At 59.8% G+C, this 14,036-nt stretch overlaps 3 protein-coding genes across 3 annotated transcripts; all 3 read left to right on the top strand.

Moving 5' to 3' along the window:
* Positions 1-261: 261 nt before the first annotated feature.
* LOC129200488 (fibrous sheath-interacting protein 2-like) lies at positions 262-1,705 on the top strand. The gene is made up of 2 exons (XM_054811807.1): positions 262-372; positions 1,028-1,705. Exons 1-2 carry the CDS (start codon positions 277-279, stop codon positions 1,346-1,348), a joined length of 417 nt encoding a protein of 138 aa, XP_054667782.1. The 5' UTR covers positions 262-276; the 3' UTR covers positions 1,349-1,705.
* Positions 1,706-5,987: 4,282 nt separating this feature from the next.
* LOC129200489 (fibrous sheath-interacting protein 2-like) lies at positions 5,988-7,234 on the top strand. The gene is made up of 2 exons (XM_054811808.1): positions 5,988-6,098; positions 6,754-7,234. The coding sequence occupies exons 1-2, from the start codon at positions 6,003-6,005 to the stop codon at positions 7,072-7,074; spliced, it is 417 nt and encodes a 138-aa protein (XP_054667783.1). The 5' UTR covers positions 5,988-6,002; the 3' UTR covers positions 7,075-7,234.
* A 4,479-nt stretch (positions 7,235-11,713) lies between these two features.
* LOC129200490 (fibrous sheath-interacting protein 2-like) lies at positions 11,714-12,957 on the top strand. Its single transcript, XM_054811809.1, has 2 exons — positions 11,714-11,824; positions 12,480-12,957. The coding sequence occupies exons 1-2, from the start codon at positions 11,729-11,731 to the stop codon at positions 12,798-12,800; spliced, it is 417 nt and encodes a 138-aa protein (XP_054667784.1). The 5' UTR covers positions 11,714-11,728; the 3' UTR covers positions 12,801-12,957.
* The last annotated feature ends 1,079 nt before the right edge of the window (positions 12,958-14,036 follow it).

Genomic DNA, 14,036 nt, shown 5'->3' on the forward strand with positions numbered 1-14,036 from the left:
TTTGGAAGGAGCTGTGGAGCACTGTCTCACTGCTGGCGTCCGAAAGGCGGACGCACTGCTGAGTGCGCTGGGAAAGAGGAGAGAGGTGAGCAGCGGGCCGATGGAGAGGGCTCAGCCGGGGAGCCTGGGACATGGCGGGGGGCCTGCTCTGGGGCCTGGGCACGTGCCCTTCCTTGCAACTGCCGTGCAGGAGCTTCTTGAGCTAGCGCCTGAGTGTCTCTTGTCTTCCTAGGTCGGGCACAGAAGACAGCACTGGGAGAAGGAGCTACTGGGCTGATGGAGCCTGAGCTGCTGGACCTCCCCCTCGGGGTCAAGATCCCTGTGGTGCCCGGCTCCAAGCCTGTCTTCAGCAGGGCAAAGCTGGGGGAAAAGGTAAAGGAAGTAGAGAGGGCTAGACAAGCTCTCTTCTTGGACGGGGTCCCCGTCACGCAGAGAAGTTCTTGCGGCCACCCGCTCTGCAGCGGGAGCTGCAGCCCTTCCATCGCACAGGGCTGGGGAGTCGAGGGAAGCTCCTGGCTCCGTGGTGCCCAGAGAAAGGAGGACTTGCCCATAGCGGTGCTCCAGGCTGCCCAGAGCTGGCTGGAGAAGAGTGTTGGTGTCAGGTCTTCCAACCACCTTTGCCTTTCCACAAGGACCGCTTGGCACCTCTGGGGAGCGCAATCCCTTTTTGCAAGCAGAGTGAATTGCCAGAGGGCGAGACGTGGCTGTAGGCGACATTTCAGCTTAGCTCCTTACAGGTGCAGGACCGGGCGCAACCCTCGCACCCCTGCCGTAATCAGCTCCTTGTGTTCCCACAGCAGCAGTCGATAGGCACCAGAGAGAGGATGTGGGCACAGGGTTGGTTTCTTCTCCGCTGGAGAGTCTCTGAAGTAGAGAGGTCTTTCCTCTGGCTGGGACGTAGGCCAGCAATTAGCCTGTAGCGGGGAGGTTTGAAAAGGCCATCCTGCGTGCGTGAGGAGCTCGCAAGCGCATTGGTCCCTGCTGCTCTCTCCTGCCCCATTCATACTCTGGACCATCTCTCTTACAGCTTCACCGGCCCTCAGGCTATTTTGACCTGGGCGATCCCTACTGTCGCCTAACGAGCACAGAGTACAACAGCCTCCATGACCCGCATCTGCAGGCCTACTACAAACGCAAAGACAACCTCCGGAGGCTGAAGAAAGAGGGTTACGTCACCAGCGACGGCAAAGTAGGTTTGGGCGTCGCTGGGCTGGGAAAAACGGTTCCCTCCGCGCGGGGTTCCCTGAGCACAGAGGCGGCGTACGCACAGCAGCAGCTCCCCTCCCGCTGGGTTCGGGCTCTTTCGGGGAAGGCAGGCTGCGTAGCTGGCTTGACAGTGCTCGGGTGATTTCTCCCCTCGTCTCTCCATAGGTGGTTTGCACTCTGAAGGAGTTCAACGAGTACAGGCAGTATCTGACCAGGCTCAAGCTGGAGGCAGAGAAAATGGCCAGGCAAGAAAAGGTAGGCAAAGCGGAGTGCTGGCGGACACCTGTCAGCGGCACGGTGCCGAGGGCTGGGGCTTGACTTGCTGCATCTCGGGGAGGCGGTCAGCGCGGAGGAGGAGGAGAGGGCTGTGCTGGTGGGCCGGGCACTGTGGCGGCAAAAGTACTAGCCGGCTCGGAGCTGAGCTAGCGCAGGGTGCTGGCGTGGGCACAGGCAGGAAGGTCGTGTGCAAGCAGGCTCCGTCCTGAGGGAAGCCCTTCTGCCCTCGTCGCGCGGCCGAAGCAGAGCGCTGGCCTGGGCCCGCGCGAAGCCTGAGCGCGCGGGGGCGTGAGCGCTTGTCCAGGCAACAGCGAGCCACAACCTGGTGTCACCTTTCAGGAAAGGCTTCGACCGCACGTGGCCAAACCAAAGGATGCCCCCAAACTGCCAGGAGAGAGCGACGCTTCGTGCCCGGGACAGCGGCCGCTGCAGCCTCGCAAACCATCTTGCCCACCTCCACCCAAAAGCAGAAGGAGCTCCCTCAAATCGGGGCGATGCGCAAGAGGGAAAGCAGCTGTGGATGAGAGCCAAACCTGCTCCCAACCTGAGCTGGGACAGGAAGGTGCCAAGCTGCCCAGGAGGGTTAGCAGTGACGCTGACTCCAAGAGGAAGCCATACGTCACGGCAGGCAGCGCGTTCACAGCTGCGTCTGAACAACAAAGTGCCACAGATGCCCAGCAGCTTGAAGAGGTGGTTGAGACTGTGGTGCACCAAGTGTTGGAGGTGGTGAAGGGTCCTCGGGATGAGTCAATCTCCATCTTAAGGAGAGTTGCCCTGGAGATCAGAGGAAGACTGCGTGCCAGCACCGGAAGAGCAGAGACTTCTCCCCGGAATCGCTGGCAGGAAATTGTACTGGTGGGCAAAGAGCTTGTAGTGACCGTGCTGGAGGGCGTGGGGGAGCGTTTGGCATCCAGCAGGTGCAAAGCATCTGAGCCAGGGCCGGCAACCAGGTGGAAGGAGCAGCCTGTTGCCAGAGGAGCCACCCGAGCGGGCAAATGCAAGGAAGAGAAACCAGGGCAAGCTGAAGGAGCAGCTTCCCACAGAGCACCTGCACAGGCCTGCCTTGACAAACTCACCAGAAGAATTGTTGACAGTATTTGCTCCACCTTGGAATGCTTTGTAGCTTCTCTATTTGAACGAGAATTTAGCTGCAAATATTCCAAAATCATGGAGCTTCTCGAGGGAATTTGCTCCAACGGACGGCCGCAGCCATTCCAGAGGCCTTTCTCAAGGCAGGGCATGGAAGCAGGACAAGCACTCCCCAGAGCATCTGAAGGGCAGAGCCTGGAAGCAAGCAAGGCAGCAAAGCGTCCTGCCTTACAACCGCTGCCAAATACAAGCGCTGCTGATGTCTCGCGACCGAGTCGCACGACTGCCAGGAAGAGCGTCCCAAACGCCGTCTCCAGAGATCAGCAGCGCCATGCAGAACAGCCTGCATATGCCAGAACCACGGGCCCTGAGGTTCTTGGAGTGGCGGAGAAGAAGTTAGAGAGGGAAACGAAGCCAAAGCCAACAGCCTTAGCCCCGACTTTGGCTATAAGGACCACTGCAAGTCGGATCATTGACTCCGTACTAGAGCGGATCTGTCAACCGGGGCCTGCGCTGACCCCTGAGCTGAACTGGGGAAGGCGCGTTGCAAAACCGCCCACGCCACGTGACGGAAAGGGGAGCTGTCCCGCTGAGGACGCCCTCCCCTCCACGGGCCCACGGCTTTCCAGACAGCCCGTCCCTCCGGCGGGTCCCAAGCCCCCTGCCCAGACAGGAGCACAGCGCAGATCAGCGCACGTGAAGCGCTTCCCTGAGGCGAGCCCCAGCTGCCCGTGTCAGAAACGAGGGCGTTAGCTGGGAGGCTTGTGGACGCTGTCCTGAGGAGGTGTGCGGCAAGAGAGGCGTAGAGCCCCTGGGCAGCTCCAGCAGGCAGCAAACACAGACTTTGCAGCCTTGTGCTGGCAATAAAGAGTTTACTCCCAAGTGCTTGCTTGTGCTTAGCTTCATTCGAGCCAGGCCATACTGTGTCTGGGCATTTTCCCTGCCCTAAGCTGTCTCATCTTCAAGCAGCCCGTGCCAAGGCTCATCCCAAGGGGAGTGGTGGGAGCAAGCCCCTCTCTAAGGGGAACTCACCACCCTGCTGTGCCACAGGCTTGGTTGGCCTTTGACGGTCTCCCATGCAGCATCCCCTGGGGAAGGGAGGCCTTCAGTCCCACAAGGAGACAAGCCAAAGAGTTGACGGTGAAGGGGAAATTCAAACTAACTGCTCAGCAGCGGTCATCTGTGGCACGAGGGGAAGGCGGCCCCACTGCCAGCAGGGCTTAAACTTGAACAGGCTTACGGAAATAAAGGTCAGGCTGGCGGCAGGGGGGCGCACACCCCCACACCCCCACACCTCCCCATCCAGCCCCTCTCTCTCCCAGGCTAAAGGAGTCCTTCTCTCCTGGCTGCCCAAACCAGAGTTCCCTCCTGTTCCCTGGCAAGACGGTCAGCATGCAGAGAGGGAGACGCTCGCTGCAAGCAGCTAGATCTGCTCCCGAGCAGCTTGGCTGACACTGTGAGCAGCCAGCCCATTGGACCCTCTTCTCAGTCACGTCAGCACCAGAAAACACCAGCAGCCAAAACATCTTCCCTCTGCCACTCCAGCCCTGCAAGGTCACTCTTGATTCTCTTCTTAGTTTTCTTCTGTGGGGTGGGTTTTTTCCTCTCTTTTTCATGCCCTGTCCTGGATTGGAATGGCAAAACCACGTTACATTTGGGGGAGAACATGTTGGCAAGTAAGCTGGCTGTGAGGACGGAGGCAGGCAGCGCTGCATTCCTCTGCCACCTCTGCACATCGGCCCCTGCCGAGCCTTTCGGCAGAGACCTCCTTCCTCCCGCCCTCGCTGAGCTCCTGAAGTTTGCCGCTGTGAACTTCAGTGGATTTCTTTGCAGGGATGTCGCCACGCTCGTAACACGCAGGCTATCCCAGCTGATGGGTAGCCATCAGATCCTTTCCGTAAGCTTGACTGAAATCCCAACAAACAACGGGTATGAAATAGGCTTTCTTTTTAAAATGATTGGACTGCAGACAACTGACAAAACTTTCAAGGGGCTGCTAGTTTAACCAGTTCCTTTCACTTTTCTGACTCCCTGACTTCTGTTGCGCAGGGTATTCTGCTGTGCCTTGCCTGGCTTCTTACAGGCAGAGCCCGGCAGATGCATGGCCTGGGGTCTGCTCCAGCTCTCAGGCATCCCGGTGCTTTCCAGCTGAACAGCAGAGCCTGGAAGCAAGCAAGGTAGCAAAGCGTCCTGCCTTACAACCACTGCCAAATACAAGCGCTGCTGATGTCTCGCGACCGAGTCGCACGACTGCCAGGAAGAGCGTCCCAAACGCCGTCTCCAGAGATCAGCAGCGCCATGCAGAACAGCCTGCATATGCCAGAACCACGGGCCCTGAGGTTCTTGGAGTGGCGGAGAAGAAGTTAGAGAGGGAAACGAAGCCAAAGCCAACAGCCTTAGCCCCGACTTTGGCTATAAGGACCACTGCAAGTCGGATCATTGACTCCGTACTAGAGCGGATCTGTCAACCGGGGCCTGCGCTGACCCCTGAGCTGAACTGGGGAAGGCGCGTTGCAAAACCGCCCACGCCACGTGACGGAAAGGGGAGCTGTCCCGCTGAGGACGCCCTCCCCTCCACGGGCCCACGGCTTTCCAGACAGCCCGTCCCTCCGGCGGGTCCCAAGCCCCCTGCCCAGACAGGAGCACAGCGCAGATCAGCGCACGTAGATGTTGAGAGCGATGGGCCGAAAATCCAATTCAGTGCAAGTCCCCGACTTGAGGCTGCTTTTCCCGGGACAGGGGAGAGGTCTGAAAAGGAAAAGGGGGTAAACCCGAGCCAGAGCCGAGCGCCTTTGGTGTGGCAGTTCCTTGCGTTTCTTCCCGCTTGGCAAGGATGCCCGCTTTGCTTCACCGAACCACACAAGAGTTGCGGTGCGAAGGGGCCTGTGGAGATGAGCTCTCAAAGCCGGGTCAGCAAGAGCGGGGGGCCCACGGGCCTGTCCAAAGGGGCCTCCAGGCAGGCCCCCCACACGGGCCGGTGGACTGCAGCCGGGCAGCGGCCAGCAGCACAGTGATGTGACAATGCGGCAACACGATGATGCAACAATGTGCAACTGCTCTATATAGCTGCTCGCTGCGAGACCGGCTGACGTGACCGCAGCTGGGTGCCTCTCGAGCAAGAGGAGTCAGCACAGGGTCGCAGCTCCTGAGGAGCTTTTGGAAGGAGCTGTGGAGCACTGTCTCACTGCTGGCGTCCGAAAGGCGGACGCACTGCTGAGTGCGCTGGGAAAGAGGAGAGAGGTGAGCAGCGGGCCGATGGAGAGGGCTCAGCCGGGGAGCCTGGGACATGGCGGGGGGCCTGCTCTGGGGCCTGGGCACGTGCCCTTCCTTGCAACTGCCGTGCAGGAGCTTCTTGAGCTAGCGCCTGAGTGTCTCTTGTCTTCCTAGGTCGGGCACAGAAGACAGCACTGGGAGAAGGAGCTACTGGGCTGATGGAGCCTGAGCTGCTGGACCTCCCCCTCGGGGTCAAGATCCCTGTGGTGCCCGGCTCCAAGCCTGTCTTCAGCAGGGCAAAGCTGGGGGAAAAGGTAAAGGAAGTAGAGAGGGCTAGACAAGCTCTCTTCTTGGACGGGGTCCCCGTCACGCAGAGAAGTTCTTGCGGCCACCCGCTCTGCAGCGGGAGCTGCAGCCCTTCCATCGCACAGGGCTGGGGAGTCGAGGGAAGCTCCTGGCTCCGTGGTGCCCAGAGAAAGGAGGACTTGCCCATAGCGGTGCTCCAGGCTGCCCAGAGCTGGCTGGAGAAGAGTGTTGGTGTCAGGTCTTCCAACCACCTTTGCCTTTCCACAAGGACCGCTTGGCACCTCTGGGGAGCGCAATCCCTTTTTGCAAGCAGAGTGAATTGCCAGAGGGCGAGACGTGGCTGTAGGCGACATTTCAGCTTAGCTCCTTACAGGTGCAGGACCGGGCGCAACCCTCGCACCCCTGCCGTAATCAGCTCCTTGTGTTCCCACAGCAGCAGTCGATAGGCACCAGAGAGAGGATGTGGGCACAGGGTTGGTTTCTTCTCCGCTGGAGAGTCTCTGAAGTAGAGAGGTCTTTCCTCTGGCTGGGACGTAGGCCAGCAATTAGCCTGTAGCGGGGAGGTTTGAAAAGGCCATCCTGCGTGCGTGAGGAGCTCGCAAGCGCATTGGTCCCTGCTGCTCTCTCCTGCCCCATTCATACTCTGGACCATCTCTCTTACAGCTTCACCGGCCCTCAGGCTATTTTGACCTGGGCGATCCCTACTGTCGCCTAACGAGCACAGAGTACAACAGCCTCCATGACCCGCATCTGCAGGCCTACTACAAACGCAAAGACAACCTCCGGAGGCTGAAGAAAGAGGGTTACGTCACCAGCGACGGCAAAGTAGGTTTGGGCGTCGCTGGGCTGGGAAAAACGGTTCCCTCCGCGCGGGGTTCCCTGAGCACAGAGGCGGCGTACGCACAGCAGCAGCTCCCCTCCCGCTGGGTTCGGGCTCTTTCGGGGAAGGCAGGCTGCGTAGCTGGCTTGACAGTGCTCGGGTGATTTCTCCCCTCGTCTCTCCATAGGTGGTTTGCACTCTGAAGGAGTTCAACGAGTACAGGCAGTATCTGACCAGGCTCAAGCTGGAGGCAGAGAAAATGGCCAGGCAAGAAAAGGTAGGCAAAGCGGAGTGCTGGCGGACACCTGTCAGCGGCACGGTGCCGAGGGCTGGGGCTTGACTTGCTGCATCTCGGGGAGGCGGTCAGCGCGGAGGAGGAGGAGAGCGCTGTGCTGGTGGGCCGGGCACTGTGGCGGCAAAAGTACTAGCCGGCTCGGAGCTGAGCTAGCGCAGGGTGCTGGCGTGGGCACAGGCAGGAAGGTCGTGTGCAAGCAGGCTCCGTCCTGAGGGAAGCCCTTCTGCCCTCGTCGCGCGGCCGAAGCAGAGCGCTGGCCTGGGCCCGCGCGAAGCCTGAGCGCGCGGGGGCGTGAGCGCTTGTCCAGGCAACAGCGAGCCACAACCTGGTGTCACCTTTCAGGAAAGGCTTCGACCGCACGTGGCCAAACCAAAGGATGCCCCCAAACTGCCAGGAGAGAGCGACGCTTCGTGCCCGGGACAGCGGCCGCTGCAGCCTCGCAAACCATCTTGCCCACCTCCACCCAAAAGCAGAAGGAGCTCCCTCAAATCGGGGCGATGCGCAAGAGGGAAAGCAGCTGTGGATGAGAGCCAAACCTGCTCCCAACCTGAGCTGGGACAGGAAGGTGCCAAGCTGCCCAGGAGGGTTAGCAGTGACGCTGACTCCAAGAGGAAGCCATACGTCACGGCAGGCAGCGCGTTCACAGCTGCGTCTGAACAACAAAGTGCCACAGATGCCCAGCAGCTTGAAGAGGTGGTTGAGACTGTGGTGCACCAAGTGTTGGAGGTGGTGAAGGGTCCTCGGGATGAGTCAATCTCCATCTTAAGGAGAGTTGCCCTGGAGATCAGAGGAAGACTGCGTGCCAGCACCGGAAGAGCAGAGACTTCTCCCCGGAATCGCTGGCAGGAAATTGTACTGGTGGGCAAAGAGCTTGTAGTGACCGTGCTGGAGGGCGTGGGGGAGCGTTTGGCATCCAGCAGGTGCAAAGCATCTGAGCCAGGGCCGGCAACCAGGTGGAAGGAGCAGCCTGTTGCCAGAGGAGCCACCCGAGCGGGCAAATGCAAGGAAGAGAAACCAGGGCAAGCTGAAGGAGCAGCTTCCCACAGAGCACCTGCACAGGCCTGCCTTGACAAACTCACCAGAAGAATTGTTGACAGTATTTGCTCCACCTTGGAATGCTTTGTAGCTTCTCTATTTGAACGAGAATTTAGCTGCAAATATTCCAAAATCATGGAGCTTCTCGAGGGAATTTGCTCCAACGGACGGCCGCAGCCATTCCAGAGGCCTTTCTCAAGGCAGGGCATGGAAGCAGGACAAGCACTCCCCAGAGCATCTGAAGGGCAGAGCCTGGAAGCAAGCAAGGCAGCAAAGCGTCCTGCCTTACAACCGCTGCCAAATACAAGCGCTGCTGATGTCTCGCGACCGAGTCGCACGACTGCCAGGAAGAGCGTCCCAAACGCCGTCTCCAGAGATCAGCAGCGCCATGCAGAACAGCCTGCATATGCCAGAACCACGGGCCCTGAGGTTCTTGGAGTGGCGGAGAAGAAGTTAGAGAGGGAAACGAAGCCAAAGCCAACAGCCTTAGCCCCGACTTTGGCTATAAGGACCACTGCAAGTCGGATCATTGACTCCGTACTAGAGCGGATCTGTCAACCGGGGCCTGCGCTGACCCCTGAGCTGAACTGGGGAAGGCGCGTTGCAAAACCGCCCACGCCACGTGACGGAAAGGGGAGCTGTCCCGCTGAGGACGCCCTCCCCTCCACGGGCCCACGGCTTTCCAGACAGCCCATCCCTCCGGCGGGTCCCAAGCCCCCTGCCCAGACAGGAGCACAGCGCAGATCAGCGCACGTGAAGCGCTTCCCTGAGGCGAGCCCCAGCTGCCCGTGTCAGAAACGAGGGCGTTAGCTGGGAGGCTTGTGGACGCTGTCCTGAGGAGGTGTGCGGCAAGAGAGGCGTAGAGCCCCTGGGCAGCTCCAGCAGGCAGCAAACACAGACTTTGCAGCCTTGTGCTGGCAATAAAGAGTTTACTCCCAAGTGCTTGCTTGTGCTTAGCTTCATTCGAGCCAGGCCATACTGTGTCTGGGCATTTTCCCTGCCCTAAGCTGTCTCATCTTCAAGCAGCCCGTGCCAAGGCTCATCCCAAGGGGAGTGGTGGGAGCAAGCCCCTCTCTAAGGGGAACTCACCACCCTGCTGTGCCACAGGCTTGGTTGGCCTTTGACGGTCTCCCATGCAGCATCCCCTGGGGAAGGGAGGCCTTCAGTCCCACAAGGAGACAAGCCAAAGAGTTGACGGTGAAGGGGAAATTCAAACTAACTGCTCAGCAGCGGTCATCTGTGGCACGAGGGGAAGGCGGCCCCACTGCCAGCAGGGCTTAAACTTGAACAGGCTTACGGAAATAAAGGTCAGGCTGGCGGCAGGGGGGCGCACACCCCCACACCCCCACACCTCCCCATCCAGCCCCTCTCTCTCCCAGGCTAAAGGAGTCCTTCTCTCCTGGCTGCCCAAACCAGAGTTCCCTCCTGTTCCCTGGCAAGACGGTCAGCATGCAGAGAGGGAGACACTCGCTGCAAGCAGCTAGATCTGCTCCCGAGCAGCTTGGCTGACACTGTGAGCAGCCAGCCCATTGGACCCTCTTCTCAGTCACGTCAGCACCAGAAAACACCAGCAGCCAAAACATCTTCCCTCTGCCACTCCAGCCCTGCAAGGTCACTCTTGATTCTCTTCTTAGTTTTCTTCTGTGGGGTGGGTTTTTTCCTCTCTTTTTCATGCCCTGTCCTGGATTGGAATGGCAAAACCACGTTACATGTGGGGGAGAACATGTTGGCAAGTAAGCTGGCTGTGAGGACGGAGGCAGGCAGCGCTGCATTCCTCTGCCACCTCTGCACATCGGCCCCTGCCGAGCCTTTCGGCAGAGACCTCCTTCCTCCCGCCCTCGCTGAGCTCCTGAAGTTTGCCGCTGTGAACTTCAGTGGATTTCTTTGCAGGGATGTCGCCACGCTCGTAACACGCAGGCTATCCCAGCTGATGGGTAGCCATCAGATCCTTTCCGTAAGCTTGACTGAAATCCCAACAAACAACGGGTATGAAATAGGCTTTCTTTTTAAAATGATTGGACTGCAGACAACTGACAAAACTTTCAAGGGGCTGCTAGTTTAACCAGTTCCTTTCACTTTTCTGACTCCCTGACTTCTGTTGCGCAGGGTATTCTGCTGTGCCTTGCCTGGCTTCTTACAGGCAGAGCCCGGCAGATGCATGGCCTGGGGTCTGCTCCAGCTCTCAGGCATCCCGGTGCTTTCCAGCTGAACAGCAGAGCCTGGAAGCAAGCAAGGTAGCAAAGCGTCCTGCCTTACAACCACTGCCAAATACAAGCGCTGCTGATGTCTCGCGACCGAGTCGCACGACTGCCAGGAAGAGCGTCCCAAACGCCGTCTCCAGAGATCAGCAGCGCCATGCAGAACAGCCTGCATATGCCAGAACCACGGGCCCTGAGGTTCTTGGAGTGGCGGAGAAGAAGTTAGAGAGGGAAACGAAGCCAAAGCCAACAGCCTTAGCCCCGACTTTGGCTATAAGGACCACTGCAAGTCGGATCATTGACTCCGTACTAGAGCGGATCTGTCAACCGGGGCCTGCGCTGACCCCTGAGCTGAACTGGGGAAGGCGCGTTGCAAAACCGCCCACGCCACGTGACGGAAAGGGGAGCTGTCCCGCTGAGGACGCCCTCCCCTCCACGGGCCCACGGCTTTCCAGACAGCCCGTCCCTCCGGTGGGTCCCAAGCCCCCTGCCCAGACAGGAGCACAGCGCAGATCAGCGCACGTAGATGTTGAGAGCGATGGGCCGAAAATCCAATTCAGTGCAAGTCCCCGACTTGAGGCTGCTTTTCCCGGGACAGGGGAGAGGTCTGAAAAGGAAAAGGGGGTAAACCCGAGCCAGAGCCGAGCGCCTTTGGTGTGGCAGTTCCTTGCGTTTCTTCCCGCTTGGCAAGGATGCCCGCTTTGCTTCACCGAACCACACAAGAGTTGCGGTGCGAAGGGGCCTGTGGAGATGAGCTCTCAAAGCCGGGTCAGCAAGAGCGGGGGGCCCACGGGCCTGTCCAAAGGGGCCTCCAGGCAGGCCCCCCACACGGGCCGGTGGACTGCAGCCGGGCGGCGGCCAGCAGCACAGTGATGTGACAATGCGGCAACACGATGATGCAACAATGTGCAACTGCTCTATATAGCTGCTCGCTGCGAGACCGGCTGACGTGACCGCAGCTGGGTGCCTCTCGAGCAAGAGGAGTCAGCACAGGGTCGCAGCTCCTGAGGAGCTTTTGGAAGGAGCTGTGGAGCACTGTCTCACTGCTGGCGTCCGAAAGGCGGACGCACTGCTGAGTGCGCTGGGAAAGAGGAGAGAGGTGAGCAGCGGGCCGATGGAGAGGGCTCAGCCGGGGAGCCTGGGACATGGCGGGGGGCCTGCTCTGGGGCCTGGGCACGTGCCCTTCCTTGCAACTGCCGTGCAGGAGCTTCTTGAGCTAGCGCCTGAGTGTCTCTTGTCTTCCTAGGTCGGGCACAGAAGACAGCACTGGGAGAAGGAGCTACTGGGCTGATGGAGCCTGAGCTGCTGGACCTCCCCCTCGGGGTCAAGATCCCTGTGGTGCCCGGCTCCAAGCCTGTCTTCAGCAGGGCAAAGCTGGGGGAAAAGGTAAAGGAAGTAGAGAGGGCTAGACAAGCTCTCTTCTTGGACGGGGTCCCCGTCACGCAGAGAAGTTCTTGCGGCCACCCGCTCTGCAGCGGGAGCTGCAGCCCTTCCATCGCACAGGGCTGGGGAGTCGAGGGAAGCTCCTGGCTCCGTGGTGCCCAGAGAAAGGAGGACTTGCCCATAGCGGTGCTCCAGGCTGCCCAGAGCTGGCTGGAGAAGAGTGTTGGTGTCAGGTCTTCCAACCACCTTTGCCTTTCCACAAGGACCGCTTGGCACCTCTGGGGAGCGCAATCCCTTTTTGCAAGCAGAGTGAATTGCCAGAGGGCGAGACGTGGCTGTAGGCGACATTTCAGCTTAGCTCCTTACAGGTGCAGGACCGGGCGCAACCCTCGCACCCCTGCCGTAATCAGCTCCTTGTGTTCCCACAGCAGCAGTCGATAGGCACCAGAGAGAGGATGTGGGCACAGGGTTGGTTTCTTCTCCGCTGGAGAGTCTCTGAAGTAGAGAGGTCTTTCCTCTGGCTGGGACGTAGGCCAGCAATTAGCCTGTAGCGGGGAGGTTTGAAAAGGCCATCCTGCGTGCGTGAGGAGCTCGCAAGCGCATTGGTCCCTGCTGCTCTCTCCTGCCCCATTCATACTCTGGACCATCTCTCTTACAGCTTCACCGGCCCTCAGGCTATTTTGACCTGGGCGATCCCTACTGTCGCCTAACGAGCACAGAGTACAACAGCCTCCATGACCCGCATCTGCAGGCCTACTACAAACGCAAAGACAACCTCCGGAGGCTGAAGAAAGAGGGTTACGTCACCAGCGACGGCAAAGTAGGTTTGGGCGTCGCTGGGCTGGGAAAAACGGTTCCCTCCGCGCGGGGTTCCCTGAGCACAGAGGCGGCGTACGCACAGCAGCAGCTCCCCTCCCGCTGGGTTCGGGCTCTTTCGGGGAAGGCAGGCTGCGTAGCTGGCTTGACAGTGCTCGGGTGATTTCTCCCCTCGTCTCTCCATAGGTGGTTTGCACTCTGAAGGAGTTCAACGAGTACAGGCAGTATCTGACCAGGCTCAAGCTGGAGGCAGAGAAAATGGCCAGGCAAGAAAAGGTAGGCAAAGCGGAGTGCTGGCGGACACCTGTCAGCGGCACGGTGCCGAGGGCTGGGGCTTGACTTGCTGCATCTCGGGGAGGCGGTCAGCGCGGAGGAGGAGGAGAGCGCTGTGCTGGTGGGCTGGGCACTGTGGCGGCAAAAGTACTAGCCGGCTCGGAGCTGAGCTAGTGCAGGGTGCTGGCGTGGGCACAGGCAGGAAGGTCGTGTGCAAGCAGGCTCCGTCCTGAGGGAAGCCCTTCTGCCCTCGTCGCGCGGCCGAAGCAGAGCGCTGGCCTGGGCCCGCGCGAAGCCTGAGCGCGCGGGGGCGTGAGCGCTTGTCCAGGCAACAGCGAGCCACAACCTGGTGTCACCTTTCAGGAAAGGCTTCGACCGCACGTGGCCAAACCAAAGGATGCCCCCAAACTGCCAGAAGAGAGCGACGCTTCGTGCCCGGGACAGCGGCCGCTGCAGCCTCGCAAACCATCTTGCCCACCTCCACCCAAAAGCAGAAGGAGCTCCCTCAAATCGGGGCGATGCGCAAGAGGGAAAGCAGCTGTGGATGAGAGCCAAACCTGCTCCCAACCTGAGCTGGGACAGGAAGGTGCCAAGCTGCCCAGGAGGGTTAGCAGTGACGCTGACTCCAAGAGGAAGCCATACGTCACGGCAGGCAGCGCGTTCACAGCTGCGTCTGAACAACAAAGTGCCACAGATGCCCAGCAGCTTGAAGAGGTGGTTGAGACTGTGGTGCACCAAGTGTTGGAGGTGGTGAAGGGTCCTCGGGATGAGTCAATCTCCATCTTAAGGAGAGTTGCCCTGGAGATCAGAGGAAGACTGCGTGCCAGCACCGGAAGAGCAGAGACTTCTCCCCGGAATCGCTGGCAGGAAATTGTACTGGTGGGCAAAGAGCTTGTAGTGACCGTGCTGGAGGGCGTGGGGGAGCGTTTGGCATCCAGCAGGTGCAAAGCATCTGAGCCAGGGCCGGCAACCAGGTGGAAGGAGCAGCCTGTTGCCAGAGGAGCCACCCGAGCGGGCAAATGCAAGGAAGAGAAACCAGGGCAAGCTGAAGGAGCAGCTTCCCACAGAGCACCTGCACAGGCCTGCCTTGACAAACTCACCAGAAGAATTGTTGACAGTATTTGCT

This window comes from Grus americana, unplaced genomic scaffold (assembly GCF_028858705.1).
Source record: "Grus americana isolate bGruAme1 unplaced genomic scaffold, bGruAme1.mat scaffold_213, whole genome shotgun sequence".
Classification (NCBI taxonomy): Eukaryota; Metazoa; Chordata; class Aves; order Gruiformes; family Gruidae; genus Grus; species Grus americana.

What these genes read in the sequence shown, in the direction of transcription:
- LOC129200488 (XM_054811807.1), top strand. Translation starts at nt 277, where the DNA reads ATGGAGCCTGAGCTGCTGGACCTCCCCCTCGGGGTCAAGATCCCTGTG. An exon ending in GGGCAAAGCTGGGGGAAAAG is followed by an intron (nt 373 to 1,027) that starts GTAAAGGAAGTA and finishes TCTCTCTTACAG; the next exon opens with CTTCACCGGCCCTCAGGCTA.
- LOC129200489 (XM_054811808.1), top strand. Translation starts at nt 6,003, where the DNA reads ATGGAGCCTGAGCTGCTGGACCTCCCCCTCGGGGTCAAGATCCCTGTG. An exon ending in GGGCAAAGCTGGGGGAAAAG is followed by an intron (nt 6,099 to 6,753) that starts GTAAAGGAAGTA and finishes TCTCTCTTACAG; the next exon opens with CTTCACCGGCCCTCAGGCTA.
- LOC129200490 (XM_054811809.1), top strand. Translation starts at nt 11,729, where the DNA reads ATGGAGCCTGAGCTGCTGGACCTCCCCCTCGGGGTCAAGATCCCTGTG. An exon ending in GGGCAAAGCTGGGGGAAAAG is followed by an intron (nt 11,825 to 12,479) that starts GTAAAGGAAGTA and finishes TCTCTCTTACAG; the next exon opens with CTTCACCGGCCCTCAGGCTA.